A 15569-nucleotide genomic window follows, 5' to 3' on the forward strand; every position below is an offset into this window, starting at 1 on the left:
TGGGGTCCCTGCGGTTCAAGGAACTCATTTGCAGGCGGTTTCTTCTGTAACACAGGAGATGCGGGGCAAGAGCTTGGAACAGCACCAGACTGACGTTCATCCACAGCCTGAAGACACCTGTCTATGAGGGGTCAAGTAAGAAAACGGGTTCTTTTGATACCAAGCATGACTAAAAGACTACTGGTCACCTATCAAAGGCCTCAGTAAACACGGAAAGTTCAAAACCAGCTTATTAACCCTCACCATCGACTGGTGGGTTTTGATCATACCATGGGGCCATCAATATAGTCCTCACATAGGGGTATGAAGGGTGTGGATGCAATAACAATAATCAATCACTTGCATCTTTCTTCAAACCCTAAAGAGAAGACTACCTTCAAAGATCTCACTCAAGGGGTTTGACCTACTCAAGATCTACAAGTGATTGAATGGTGAGGATTCAGTAGGTAAAGACTAAACCCGATCAGTCAGAACCTGCAAGGAGCCTCTTTCCATCATGTCTGTTGACCAAAACCATTAATGTGATTCCAAACCTATATGGCTTCTTTCTTCTTCTGTGGAGAACAAATGAAGATAAGTTTTTTCCCATAAAATGAAGGTCAATGGGGTCCAATTTTTTTTATCCACAGAATAAAGGGCATACAGGTTCAGAAAGACATGAAGCAAATGATCAGAATCAGAATCAGAATCAGAAAGAGCTTTATTGCCAAGTATGCTTGCGCATACAAGGAATTTGTTTTAGTGACATAAGCTTCCAGTACACAAAAGACAACAACACACAGTCAAAAAAAATAAAAAAATAAAAACCCTTTGCAGATAAATAAGTGTATAAACAATTGTGCTATAAATGATAATGGAATTGGATTGAGTAAGATGCAGGGATGTACTAGGATGAAGGGGTAACAAATAAATATAAGGATACTGCACATTTTTATTGTATAAGTGGGGAACATTTAACTGTTCATGAGGTAGATTGCCTGGGGGAAGAAACTGTTCTTGTGCCTGACTGTCCTGGTATTTGCGGCTCTGAAGCGCCGGCCAGATGGCAAGAGTTCAAAGATGGGGTAACTTGGGTGTGAGGGATCCAGAGTGATTTTCTGAGCCCTTTTCCTCACTCTGGATGTATACAGTTCTTGAAGGGTGGGCAGGGGAGTACCAATAATCCTTTCAGCAGTCCGAACCGTTCTCTGTAGTCTTCTGATGTCTGATTTTGTAGCTGAGCCAAACCACACAGTTATTGAAGTGCACAGGACAGACTCAATGACGGCTGAGTAGAACTGCTTCAGCAGCTCCTGTGGAAACTTAAACAACCTCAGCTGGCGAAGGAAGTACAGCCTTTGTTGGGCCTTTTTAACAATGGAGTCAATGTGATTGTCCCACTTCAGGTCCTGAGAGATGGTGGTTCCCAGGAATCTGAATGACTTCACTGCAGCCACAGTGCTGTTCATGATGGTGAGTGGGGGGAGTGCAGGGTGGTTTTTTTCTGAAGTCCACGATCATCTCCACTGTTTTGAACATGTTCAGCTCCAAGTTGTTAAGACTGCACCAGACAGCCAGCTGCTCAACCTCTTGTCTGTAAGCAGACTCGTCACCGTCCTGGATGAGACCGATGAGTGTGGTGTCGTCTGCAAACTTCAGGAGCTTGACAAAGGGGTCTTTTGAGGTGCAGTCGTTGGTGTACAGCGAGAAGAGCAGGGGGGAGAGAACACATCCCTGAGGGGCACCAGTGTTGGTGGAGCAGCTGTTGGACATGAATTTCCCCAGTCTCACTAGCTGTTGCCTATCTGTCAGAAAGCTGGTGATCCACTGACAGATAGAACTAGGAACAGAGAGCTGGGTCAGTTTGGTCTGGAGGACTGTTGGGATGATGGTGTTGAAAGCCGAACTGAAGTCCACAAACAGGATCCTCACATAAGTCCCTGTTTTGTCCAGATGTTGCAGGATGAAGTGCAATCCCATGTTGATTGCATCATCCACAGACCTGTTTGCTCGGTAAGCAAACTGCAGGGGGTCCAGTAAGGGTCCAGTGATGTCCTTCAGATAAGCCAGAACCAGTTTTTTTCAAACGACTTCATGACGACAGATGTTAGAGCCACAGGTCTGTAGTCGTTAAGTCCTGTAATCTTGGGTTTCTTTGGAATGGGGATGATGGTGGAGCGTTTGAAGCAGGAAGGCACTTCACACAACTCCAGAGATCTGTTGAAGATCTGTGAAAAGATGGGGGCCAGCTGGTCAGCACAGGTTTTCAAACAGGCTGAGGCATTTTGATGGCATTTTAAATTTTTGCTCCTGCTGTGTCCACTCTTCCTCATTCTCTGAGCATCAAAGATATGCACCGTGAAAGCGCAACACCTTTTTCCTCAGATGACTGAACAGATTTGTCTGGGTAGGCGAGAGACTGAGTCAAAACAGACGTGTCGCACACTCAACAGGATTCAAAATATCTACAATCATGGGACTCGGTATTAATTAATGACTAAAACATGTAGAGAAATGTCACCCAATAAAGAAACACTAAGAAGGGCACGCATAAGGAACAGTGCTAAAAAAAGAAGAAGAAACGGCTCAGTACAGAAGAGGAGTTTGACCCTAATTAAAAAAGCTGGTGGCTTGGTTATCAGCTAATGAGAAGTTCTCCATAGCACCCCCCCACCCCACCCCCCTCCTTCCTTTTCAGTTCAGTCACGAAACTGAACACTTCAATCACAAAGGCGGATGGAAAACAGGAACAGTCACGAATCCAAGTGATTGCCCATGTCAACATAGTCCCTCTTGGATCGGGAGTGCTCTCCGTGCGAACATACATAGGCATGGGCCAGATCGCTGATCAGGGAAACAAAAACTAATCTCTCCTCCCATGTGCCAGCTGTTCACATGACACGCCAGCACCAGTCTCTTCTATTTCAAATATCTGTAAACTAAAAAAAAAAATCATTGTAGATATGGCACAAAAGCCATCGGCATCCTGTGGAGCCTTGCCATTCAGCGTGACGTGCGTTCCCACCGCTTCTATTTTCATCCTCAATCTATACCTAGGATTCTGACTCATCACTCTCCTTCCTGGCAATCACATACAGATCAGACCCTCGTCCGGGGTGACGTCACTACGGCCATCTCTCAGATTTAGTTACTCTCATTCCCTTGCTCCCTCCGGGAAGGGGGTTGGGTGGGTGTTAATGACAAGGGGTGACTGAGAGGTGACTCGCTCTATATGGTTGCATTCTATTATTTGCATCTGTCCGTTTCCAGACACAATGACAAGCCCCCCAGCCCCATTCTAAAGTGGGTAGGTGGGTGTCTGGAGGGTGGAGAGTTATGACAGGAAAACATCTCTAGTATGTAGCGTTGAGACTAGGGGAGAGGCGCTTGCTTATGGAAACAAACCGCTATGTTATCCTCCAAGGACAAAGCGAGCAAGCTACCTGCCTTTAGAGGCGGGATAGCACCGAAACCGCTAATTAACAAACTCTGTCGCCTGAAGAATCAGACACCAGTCATTATTTCTACTTGATGGGCAGAGTTACCAACAACAAAACGCAAAAGTGGCATTTTAATGTTCAAGAGGACGGCTGATCTATCAAGTGGAGTGCAGAAACTGGGCTAGATTTTCCCTTGGAACTAAGAAGCTCCTTGATGTCATTTTATTCTTCCTCTTTAACGGCGGGAGACTACGGAGAGACACGCGAAACCACAGCGGCTTTAAATTATAGGCCAGAAAAAGCTGTTAGGCCAGAGTAATAAGGGGAAAAATGCCATTCCAATAACTGCAGGCCTTCCCTTCCCATAAAACAGTCTGGTTACAAGGAGTCTGAGATAGATCTTTCCCTGGAAGCAAGAGCCATAGCTCTTGGAATTCTGTAGTGCAATTCTGTAAGGTAGTGTGTATGTGGTTGTCCACTTTAACTACGAATCCAACCTTATCTATTCCTACATGGCAAGATTATGAGGTAGGTATCACTGAGCGCAGATCACTCCAGTCGTTGTGGCTGCACAATTGACTAATTTCAATTCTGAAAGAGTGAAATGTCTCATATTTGACAATTATACTGACTCATTCAGTTCATGTTCGTAACCATGAAGCTACAAAAAAAAGAAGACACAAACGATGACTAAAAAATGATGATTTCTAAAAAGAGGCCATTTCGTAAGCGACCAGATGACACAGTTAGCTGCCTACAAATATTAGATCAGAGAAAAAGAACAAGGAATGTTTGCACAGTACTGCTAAAGGTTTTTCAAAGAGAAAGGCCGAACACAGCCACTTTTAACAGGTTAAAAAGCTTTTCTACAGAAACAGGGGACACTGCTAGGAGAGAAGGCGTATTGAATAAGAGCGGTGCACTCCCCAGTCTACCCTTCCCGCTCGTACGCACACATCCACACTCCGTCACACTATCGTCATTACAGATAGACGCTTTCCTCTCCTACACAAATGCACATGCATATCACTCACACAAAAACAGAATAACTCAGAATAACTAAGGATTTCCCAAAATATCAGCAAGAAGATGCCGCAGAGGCATGTGGCGGACCAATTTCATGCCAAAGTGTATCTGGAAGATATTTTTGTCAATATCCAGCAACTGATTGGATAAACAATGTAAACAATATGTTAAATGAGTTAAAATATCTAATAGATAAGATTTAACCATTAGCTAGAAATAAAAATACTAATTAGAAAGCAGCATAAACATAGTTGGACACAGTTTCCTTTCACATGAAAGGTGGCATCTCAATGAAGTGGCTTGTAGGTGGGGTTTGCCTCAGCTCACAGATGTTGCCTGGAAACTGGAAGGTGCTTCTTAAAATATGCGTAGTAAGTGTGTGGAGGTCTTTAAGTTAAAAGCTTAGGAGGGCATCATCTGTATCCCATTCACCTATGTGTCAGTGCAACATCTTGCCAAGTAGAGAGTTTAAAAATATATAAATGATCCTTTAAAAAAGAGCCAACTGCGCTGCTGCCCTGGCAATTAGATTAAGTGTACACACAACTGTCCAATGTAGTGGGCCACTGTGTAATTCAAGCATCTACTGGGATGACCTTATTAGAGTGAAACCTTACCTGTGTTTCCGTCAAGCTCTCCAGCGCCTGCATTACTGACTGCTCAGGTCTTGATGCTTGAGACTTTGAGAAGAGAGATACGGCAGGGTAAATATGTGTGGCAAAAAGAGTTGGCGAAGAATAGCACATGTAATGTAGCTCAAGCTCTTTTTACCATTAGGCCTGCTTCAACTGTTGGAACCAGCGTTAACTTGCTCCCATCCGTTATTCCCAAATCTTGAAGTTTTCCTGAACTCAGGCGTCTAGAAAAAAACAAGGAGATGTTAGACTTTCCTAGACGAATTCCAGCATGTTGTTTCCAAAACAGATCTGTTTAGGACTTACTTTCTTCTGCCAAATACAAACGATATTAAGAAGAATGCTGCAATTGATTTTGTCGAAAACAACATTGGACCCTACTGAATTTCATTGTATGGATAAAAAACAGAGGCACTTTCCAAAATATTTTCTTTTTTTTTTTCCACAGAAGAAGGTCTTAAAGGTTCGGAATGACACAAGGGTGAGTAAACGATGAAAGAATCTTCGTTTTCGGGTGAACTTTCTCTTTAATTATACACAAAACCATCATAAAAAAATCTATTTTGGTTCAGTTATGATGTAGATGTTTTTTAGACAAGTATATGAAACAAAGTAAAATAATTCTAGGCTAGTACATCTGTAGCCTATACCAGCAGACGAAAAACCACGAGGGGTGTCTTAGTCTTACAGCGTATGTAAATAAGCATGTTTATTCCCGAAACACCCCCGCATGAATCCCAGTGTTTCAAATACACAGTCTAAATGTATTATTAGATAAAAATATCTGTCTTAGTGGCATAAATGTGTATACATGTGCTCAGGCTAAATGTCACCACCTCCTACAAAGGGACTGAGCACTTGGCCTGGAGGCAGCTAAACCAAACAGAAGAGATTAAGCGACTCTCTTAGTTTTAAAAGGATGATGTAATTTGGTGGTGATTACTCGTGAGGGCTTTTCAATCGGCCCAATTCAAAGCACAAACAATGCAACTGTTAGGGTCATTTGCAAGTGACAAAAGAGCTTCTCTCTCACCTCCCAGCTCCACCACCCAAGTGCAATTGTTAGGCAATGTGCAAACTGCACTGAAACTAACATTACTCCCTTTTCCCTTAATGTTTGCTCAGAATATTCTAACACAGTGGTGCGAGTCCCACTAGGAATGCTTTATTCCCCGACATTCAGTTTAAAATGACAAATACTAACGCCATGCATATTCTAATCAAGCAAGGCAACCAGTTTAATCAAGAGATTAGGAATTTCTATTTATATGCATGCACTACTGTCACTAAAACTGCGCACACCGTTGGGCCCTTTATAAGGGAAATAGTAGTACAGTTTCAGGTGTAATGCAGGTTTCTGCACCTTGCACATAGCCTACATAAAACTGACTTCCACAGCACACTGTCAACAGCATAGATCTTTCACTTCTCTATTTGAGAGGTTGTGGACTGCCACAGCAAAAATATCATGGAAGATATACAACATGGACTGCAAAGTTGCTATGCATTTAACAACACAAACCAGGGCTCCATGATGCAGGTGTCTATGGCAAGCCATTTAAATATGTAGTCCTTAAAACTACATATTTTGTACTAGTAACCGTCTGCCTTTCTTTGTCATGAATACAAGCACTTGACTACCCCAGTAGTGACTACTATCTATTCAGTTAGCCAGCAACTCATTCTTTGCATACTAGTGATGACTGTTTTGCTAGTCCTCAATATCCCAATATTGGCAACCATAACAGTAGTACAGATAATACTGACTATTAGAATAGCTCAACACTACTAGTACCTAATGAATACCTAAACTGGAATAGATACTAATACTACTTGTTAGAAGTGAAATATATATGAACCACATAATTGCAAATGGTTACTAGTAACAACAATAGCTACTTGTCATTACTGAAAAACAAACTAGTTAAGGAATAGGCTCCAGTGTTTACTGAATAATTACAAGTGATTAATTGAATAGATACTAATCGAATGTAATGTTTCCTCGTTTATATTTTCTAGTGAAATAGAAAGATACACTAATCACTACTGGAACAAGTGGTAGTAATAAAAACAAATGCTCATAACGTAATGATATAAAAGCCTACTAGGCAGTTTAAATGAAGAAATGTTAAAACGGCTTGCCATCAGAGGCTGAAAATCTCCATTCGGAAGCCCAGCCAGGAACCCACCTTCTGACCGGCTCCAACCATTGTTAAAAATAACTAACCGTGCAGTCTAACAGTAACACATCAGACTACTACTCACGTTTCTTTGTGTAGCAGCGCGAGTCTTTCTTTGGGTACTTTCAGTCTTTGAGAGAGTCTTCGCTTTAGCCCTTCCACGGTCTCTTCTGCGGGAAGGGAGATCTCGAAGCGTGTGCCGGTGGTGGAGTGGATGTACAAATTCATGGGGGGCTCGCCGGAGACGCTCTCGCAGGACGGCGCAGCTCCGCGACTGCTGCAGCTCCGGGCGCTCGGATGCTGGTCCATTCGATAGCCTACGATAGAGGAGACAGGGTCGATGGGAGCGGACGGATAGGGCTGGATCTCTCAATGGAAAGCTATCTGTGAAAGCTCTTGGAAAATATTCCCAATGATTATTCCCGTTTGTTGATCGATCCTGCTTCTTATACCGCAGTATTTAATTCTCTCTTTCCGATAGTGCATTAAAATGCGTATTCAGTAAAATGCATAACTGTAGTCCTTTGTCGTTGACAGTGTACTGCAAAACCAGCGCGACTTTTCTCTTTTCTTCCTTCTTTCTTTTTAAAGCGAAGCCCTCATCGCGAAGAGAAACTCACGCATAATAATGCCCGTTGTTTCACCGAATCTCGCTTCCACTTGTGCCGCTGTGGTTACGCCCACAATCGCACTGCCCAATCAGAGGAGACGCATGTAATGCCGTCACCTGTCTAGCCAATGAGAGGATGTGCTTCTCACCCACGTGGAGCAAACTCCGCCTCCCCCCTCCCAACCCCAACACCGCTTTCCTCATTGAGGACAAATCCAATCTGAGTGGGCGAGGAGCTCCAATCCTGGAGTTCCAGCCCACTCGAACCAATTCCACACCATTCATGAGGCAAACTGTCAAAGTAACAAAAGTCACCCAATATAACCTTCACTATTTAAATAGCAACACTGAACGCTCTGTTTACTAAATAAAATCTTACATATAGCTAAGAATAATAACCAAGAAGTGTCTCAGGTTGCATATTTGTTGCCCACTGTGTCAGTTTTTTAACGTCTTCTTCCACAACCCACATTTTTTTTTTTTAGCGATTTTTGTGATATATTTATGATATGTAGGCCTATTGTACACATTGATATGGGTGAATCTTCTATGTTTTTTTTCTTTTCTTTTTCTACGGATTCTAGAACAGAAGTTCTAGCAATTAACTTTTGTATGTATGTAAGTAGTATTAGTAACGTTTCTGGGAACAGTGTTTAGGCTGCTTGTTATAACTATACTCATTTGTATTACATAAATTTAAATTGTATTTAGAAATACGTATAAATGTTGAAATGCCTTGGTGAGGGACAAGTTCAATATTGAGAAATTTAACATTTATAACGTCTTGAGATATTCTAGAGAATGAGTATAAGCAGAGTTTAATGTTTAATGCTATATAACGATCTATCTTTCAAAGCCAAAATGCATTTTTAGGTCATTGCTAGACGACAGAACACTTCCCTTAATTGAAGAATCATCCATATGCAAATACAGGCTATCATTATACACGCATGTTCTAATAGCCTGTAATCTTTCTACGTGTGCAGCTTACGGTTAAAAGCATGTATTACGGTTATCATTATCTCTATTCAAATAGTACCCCATAAAAGACAGTATGCTCTTAAGGAAACGCTGCGTCCCAGTCATACAGTATAATAAGCATCGCTTGGGGCGATAGGCTACACAAATTGACACTTACGTCACTCACTATCACGATCTCGTGCCAAATGTGCTGTAAGCTACAGTCTGCAAACGTCTGCAGATGGGAGGCCAGCTCTGATACAGCACCTTATCTGCGCAGCAAAACTTAGATTACTGATTAAAAACCTACTTGTTTTTGGGTTATATAGCAGATCCGGCTATGCGAAATGCAATTGTGCCTTATGGCAGAATTTACAACTTATTCACGTGGTGCACGAGCACACTCATCACTGACTTATGTTAACCTGTGTAAAAAAAAAAAAAAAAAAAAAAAAAAAAAAAAAAACCGATCCATCCATCTGTAATTTACAAAATACTTGAGCGCCTACCAGTGGTAAAAAGTGGTAATGGCAACTCTTATTTCTAATTTAGCAGGTCCAAAACAACCAATTTTTTGTATAAGCAAGAAATAAACATAAAGCGGAAGCTTATGGGCTTATTATATTTGCGCAACTTACAGGAAAAGTTAACACAAAATTTAATATTTTGTCATTTACATATTCTCATGTTGTTCCAAACCTGTATGACTTCCGTAGAGACCAAAAGGAGACTTTAGGCAGAATGGCAAGCTGAGTTACTATTTTAAGGAAAAAAGATGCAAGTGCAAGAAAACTGTTCCTAATATTTTCTTTTTGTTCCACCTTAGAAAGTAACACGGAACAAAACGAGGATGAGTAACATGACACTATTTACATTTTTTGGTGAAAAAAGTTCCAAGTTCAACTAAGTCACAAATCATCTAAAAAGTCAGAAACTAGTTTTTACAAAGAGTTTTACCCAAAAGCTTAAGAAAAAGTCAAATAATAATAATAATAAAGTCCTACGGCAAAACTCAAATAGAATGGACAGCAACCCAGCTGTTGCACAAAAAAAGTTAATCATCCTTATTAGAAAATATCATTCTGACACTCACCAATTATTGTGGCGAAAACCTCAAAGTTTCGCGACAATGTCTCAGAATCCTCCACAAGGTTGCCTAGTTTTGGCATGTATGGAGAAAATTTTAATGTAGTTTAGATTTGTCCACCATAAAAAAAATAATAATAAAAAAAACTCCACTAGGATGTGTCTACAACAGCCGGTACGCTTGGTTAAATGAATCAGCCGTCCCAGTGCAGACGCCGGGTTAAATCCCAAGTCTATTCCAGTGCTCCTGCTATCCGAAACTACACCGTGTGACAGCATTCGAGCGTTGGAGTTGAAGTATAACACCTCTTTACAAAGCTGCTCACAGAATGGGTGGAGACTTTGCGTCATGCGATGTCAGCATGTGTTTTAAGGTGGAGGCCCTAAATCACATGCTTTATTAGATTCTGTATGGGCATTTCAAAATATTGTATACGTTTCTCACTTAAGATTAACTCAGATGCAATCTAAGAGTGCACACGAGGTTTGTTTGGTTGGAAAAACACACGTATAGCAAAAGTATAAGATCTCAGCCACCTTAAAAGATGTTAACGTGGAGAAGCGTATGATTTAGGAGGGGCCTAACTATGTCCTGACGTCATAAAGAAGTAACTGGGCAACCAGTCAAGGAAAACACATTGCTTGGTTACAAGAGAAGTCTACGAAAAACAACAAACTTACGTGGAATTCCAAACTCAGGAAGTTTGTGACGCCACTTCAATATAACAGCAGAGATGTTAAAGATGAGAAATTATGATGCAATGGTTCAATATTTCAAGATATAAAAGTATGCATATTATATTTACTTGGGAGTTTTCAGAGCAAACTCTAAAATATAGGACAACTGTGTTTCACATTAGTAACTGAGAAGTCATAATGCAGAAATAGCACATATGATAGTGTATATTAATATGTAGTGGAGTCCAGCACGAGGAAGTTGGCAAGGGTGATATATATTGGTTTTAAACATCTCATTCAAGACCCATTAATACTTGAATAAAATTAATAATAAAAACTAATTTTCAGCTTAAAGATCTATTAATGCATTAAATGTTGTTAGTAGGCATAATAACAATGTAATTACAACTTTATAGCTAACTGGTTTCATCCAAACATTAAAATACAACAGTACTGAAATATGTTCCGTATTCTCGCATTAATATCGAGTCTTAACACCTTCCCTCATCTCCTTTTCAAAACAGTGACACAGCAAGGTGGAGGCCGTAAACCTGAAACTGACTGACAAATTGTAGATGATTAATAATGTCTTTGTATTGGGTTTTTAATAAGCTGACACAATGTGTTGTAAGAAGGTTTAGCTGCTTTTCCACCCTAAAGGGAATTAGGTTGAAGAGGTTTTTTGCTCCTGCCAATTAAACAGCATTCAATGAATCAATTAGCCTTATTCATGCAAGCTCGTCTTTAAATGGAAAGGGTGGATGTGAACGATTTGAAGTGTCACGTACAATGGGTATATTTATGTGTATTCAAATGTGTGAGACATGTGTGGGACATATGTAGGCGTCTGTGCATATGTGGGTGAGCAGCATTCCAAACCATCAAAGTCATTCCCGTTCCCATTTTCATGTTTGAGAAATGTTCAAGTCTGTATCCGTCCACCCATTCCGATTGTTTTTTTACCCTGATTCCTTTGTTAAAAACAGAGGGGGAAGCATTAGGCCACACCTGTCAATGCGTAGAGCGATGGCTCATAGGTCTGTCAACAGGAAGCGGGAATAAATGAGTATTGTGGGAATACAAAAATTACACAAGAATCATTTACATCTCCACCTAATTCACGTGAAAAGGTTATTAAGCAAGAAGATGGCAAACTTTGCAAGTCTGGTTTTTTTTTTTTAAGAGAGTGTGGGTGATTTTTGACTACCATTCAAAAGCTTGGGGCTGGTAATATTTTTTAATGATTTTTGGTAAATTGATTTACAGTAAAATAATAGTAATGTGAAATATTATTGCAATTTAAAATGGCTGTTTTCTACTTTAATATATTTTACAATAAAATGTATTAATACTGAGTATATATTGAGTTTGTACGAACGTTGCAATGGACGACTGCGAATATCTGACCCGCAATTAACCAATGAGAATCAAGTATTCTAGATACCGAGCCACTCTGCCAGTGATTTGTTGACTGAAAATAACTGTTGTATAAATTATGACACACTTAACATAGCTCTTAAAATCATCTAGCATATGTGATGCAAATAGCAGCTTTCTCATTACTTCAAGTGGTTAATGCTAAATTAATCATGAGCCCACTGATGGAGGTGTTCCATGTATATAATCACAATATTGCATCTTTTGTTCCAGGCCTTAGTAGCTTTGTAGGCATATCTCATTTGTATAGTCTTGCATAAGTAGCCACCTGCAGCGCTTGACCACATTATAAATGAAAAAGTTCTCGTAAGCACTTCTTTATGGAAACCGAGTGCTACAGAATTCACTCAACACTTCAGCCAAATTCCAATGCAAATTAAGCGTGTATTGCTTGTTATTAATACACATTTCATTTGATTTTATACAAGACATCACATGATGAATTAAGACAAAATGGAATTACAGGAGAATCTTTGTTGGCCTCATGTTCTGCAAGGTTTATTTGTTCTCCGAAAACCCTCGTTATCCACCACCCACTTAGCGGCCCACACTCAAACACACATTCTCCCATGTACTCTTGGTAGCCTGCAGGCTTAATCCTGGTTTGGCTCGGATTAGCAACTTCCCACGTTAGGCTAATTTAATCAGAACACAGCTCTTGAGAAAAGCAATACACGGGGGCTGCGTGGCACACTGACATTTCACCTGTATCCGCTGTTGGGCTGGTTGCGGTAATCTAATCATTGATATGGAAGGTTATTCTGGCCCTCTGATTCCATCTGTGACGTATGAAGCTCAGTCATCTCGCGTCCAATCAGACTTTAAAAATAGAAGCCTACACTTCACAAGAAAGCCATTATTTCCCGTCGCTCTTTGAGCTGCAGTCCCCACGACTGGCCTTTCTTGCTAATGTTCCTATTGCTTACTTCCTTATTTCCCTGTGCTGTTGGAGTCCACCACAGAGAGTTCAATTGTGTCCGTCCGGTAAAGCATTTACATGTGGGCCAATGAGCTTGTTTACTTTTACAGCTTCCCACATAGTGGCCGAAGGAATCGGCTTATGACCTCTATGAAGTGTTCTTGGGGAAAGCTGGATTAAGTCTAAAACATTGCTGGCTTCCTAGAAACAAGGTAATCCTGCTCCTGCACAAGATTGCACTGTCAGTTGGGCTTGTCTTCTGAATACGGTCCATATGTTGCTTAATTAGTGACTTTAGAAGTCTGTGCAGTATTAAAAGTGGTTGATAATTATTTAGGTTCACGACTCAAGCATTAAAACGATGTATTTTTAAAAGTGCAATATTGCTAACATATCGGAAAGGTTCAAGTTTCGACATTCTTATATTGCTTGATTTCTAAGGAAATATGTCATTTGTTCATGCAAATTAATTCTTTTCTGTGCCTTTCAGTTCCTCATTAGTTGACAGCCAAACAGCTGCAAAGGTATTATGAAGCAAGAATTTGACAAAGCAAAACTGGCTGCATCAAAACTGACAGAATCTGAACAGAATTAAAGTATATTTAGCATAAATAAAAATAACATCAAAAACAGTACATTTATATGTTACATCCAAGGAAGTTATAATACCTGGAGAACCTATCCGTCTGCATTCCCAGTCATCTCAATGGCACTTGCTCGGCTGGCGTGGAACACCCATAGAAGTATGCATATGAAATCCGCTGGCTGTGTTCATGAGCACTTGTTTTTGCAGCCAGCCATGTGACTAATCACTCTAGAGCCACAGCAAAATGACGTGGACTTGGTGCTGATTGGATAACGAATGGACACAATGTACAATCCCAAACTGTTTACTGGTGTTTATCCAGCCTTGATGTCAAAAGCAGCAGATAGAAACAAAAATGAGGCGTTAAATAAATGAAGTAAATAAATGCACTGATACAACATCAAAACATCACACATGGCTAAATTTTAAAGGCCATCAATAATGCCCAAGCAGGGGCTGAGGGGCTGAGGGGCCATGCTAAATAACAAAACCTTGACCCTTAATTACATCAAACATTTCTTTGTGATGCTTTATATCACAATTATGTAATGACTAAAAATGAAGCGTGAAACGTTGGGGTTGAAATTACATTAAACATAGTGAGAAAAACCTTTTAATTGCTAAAATAAGAGTATATAATGTCCAGTGGAAAGAACAGCACACTGGCAATCATGACTTTTCACTGGATCCCGGAACAAACTCTCAACCTCTAAATACTTTTCAATTAATAACCCTTTATGCTATGAGGAGAAGAGACTGATGCAGTCCATGTTTAGTCATGTCAGCATTAGACGCTTTGTACACTAATATTGCACACTGTCCATGAGGTTGTGATGAGAGGGGCGGGGCCGAGAGCCGTGGGAACGGAGCGAGGCCGGTGGAGTAAATGCTAATACGCGACACCTGCGCCACTCACTGGTCTCGAGTCCCACAGAGGAGCTCCGGAAGGATAAAAGGAGAAGTTATGACAGTGTTGGACGAGAGAGGACCAGGCCTGGATTTTATCTTGTTTTTTGGTTCTGTTTGTGCGCGACAGTCATCCGCGAGGGGCTGTCGCATTATTTTGTGTTTATTTTATTATTAAAGTTTTATTTGAATGTTTGCTTCTGAATCTGAATTTGTTCCCACCTCCTACATCCCGAACTACGAACGTTGTTACAGAGGTGTTCTTATTTGGCAAAACCACACCAGCAACCTTCTACTTATTACATGTAGTGGCTTCCCATAATCTGAGGCCTTGTGAATTCTAGGAGGGGATCTATTTGAGGGTTTGTCCTCAATTGAACCCAGTAACTTCTGCCCATGTAATACCTTATGAGTATTCTGCAACTGCTGTGATAATATGCATGCTACATAACACCATGGCTAAACAGCTAAGATGCATTGACCAGTCAGTGATAAGTTACATGTTCCCCAGTGCACAAGGGATCCTTTTTGCTCCAAGTCACCCTAAGGCTAAAAGCTTTTATTAGCTTGAGTCAGTAAAAGCTAGCTTTAGCATGCACGTTGACTTTCTGGAATGATGAAGAGTCGGGAGTTCCTGGGAGCATTGCCTCAGAGAGATCGTCATAGCATAACTTGGTGAAAGGGCAACACGGCGGTAAACATAAATAAGGTCACTGTCAAGCATTTGTTTTGGCATATAAGGCCAGGCTATTCATTTGCATACTGCAAAGCTGCTGTCATTACTTGTCGTCACCGTGTCCACCATAAACTTAAGTGACTAATGGGCGTCACTGTTTTCCGTTGAGTAACTACAGTCAGTGCATTCCTGACCTCGCCTAACCACCCAACCTTCCCTGCCCCCCCTCAATCCCCCAATCACCAGCTGCTCATACCGGGTCAGCTGACAGAATAAGATCAATGGCTGGGCTCATGGTTATGTTTGATCTGCTGTCTGCCAGCACTGGAAGGCGTCATACATTTGCATGCGGGTGTGGGGTCTTGTGCCAGAGTCCGGGACTTGTCCAAAACAGCATACGCATGTAAATCTAGCCAAGTCTACTTGGGTAGTGCTGGATGGAAACTAGCTT

At 40.9% G+C, this 15569-nt stretch overlaps 1 protein-coding gene across 3 annotated transcripts in view; it reads right to left on the minus strand.

Annotated features, from left to right (window-relative positions):
• Nucleotides 1–13756, minus strand: part of LOC109091619 (midnolin) — a 28427-nt gene extending 14671 nt beyond the window's left edge. The window contains exons 1-4 of one of the 3 annotated variants that reach the window (XM_042711848.1): nucleotides 13620–13756; nucleotides 7346–7577; nucleotides 5217–5304; nucleotides 5063–5125 (exon numbers count right to left, since the gene is read on the minus strand). In XM_042711848.1, the coding sequence (XP_042567782.1) occupies nucleotides 5063–5125; nucleotides 5217–5304; nucleotides 7346–7569 (375 nt within the window). In that variant the 5' untranslated portion in view covers nucleotides 7570–7577; nucleotides 13620–13756. Of the gene's footprint in view, nucleotides 1–5062; nucleotides 5126–5216; nucleotides 5305–7345; nucleotides 7578–9923; nucleotides 10207–13619 lie in introns of those variants that run through there. The other 2 variants (XM_042711846.1, XM_042711847.1) reach the window with 2 other exon arrangements.
• Between the last annotated feature and the right edge of the window lie 1813 nt (nucleotides 13757–15569).

This window comes from Cyprinus carpio, chromosome A22, assembly GCF_018340385.1.
Source record: "Cyprinus carpio isolate SPL01 chromosome A22, ASM1834038v1, whole genome shotgun sequence".
NCBI classification, from domain to species: domain Eukaryota; kingdom Metazoa; phylum Chordata; class Actinopteri; order Cypriniformes; family Cyprinidae; genus Cyprinus; species Cyprinus carpio.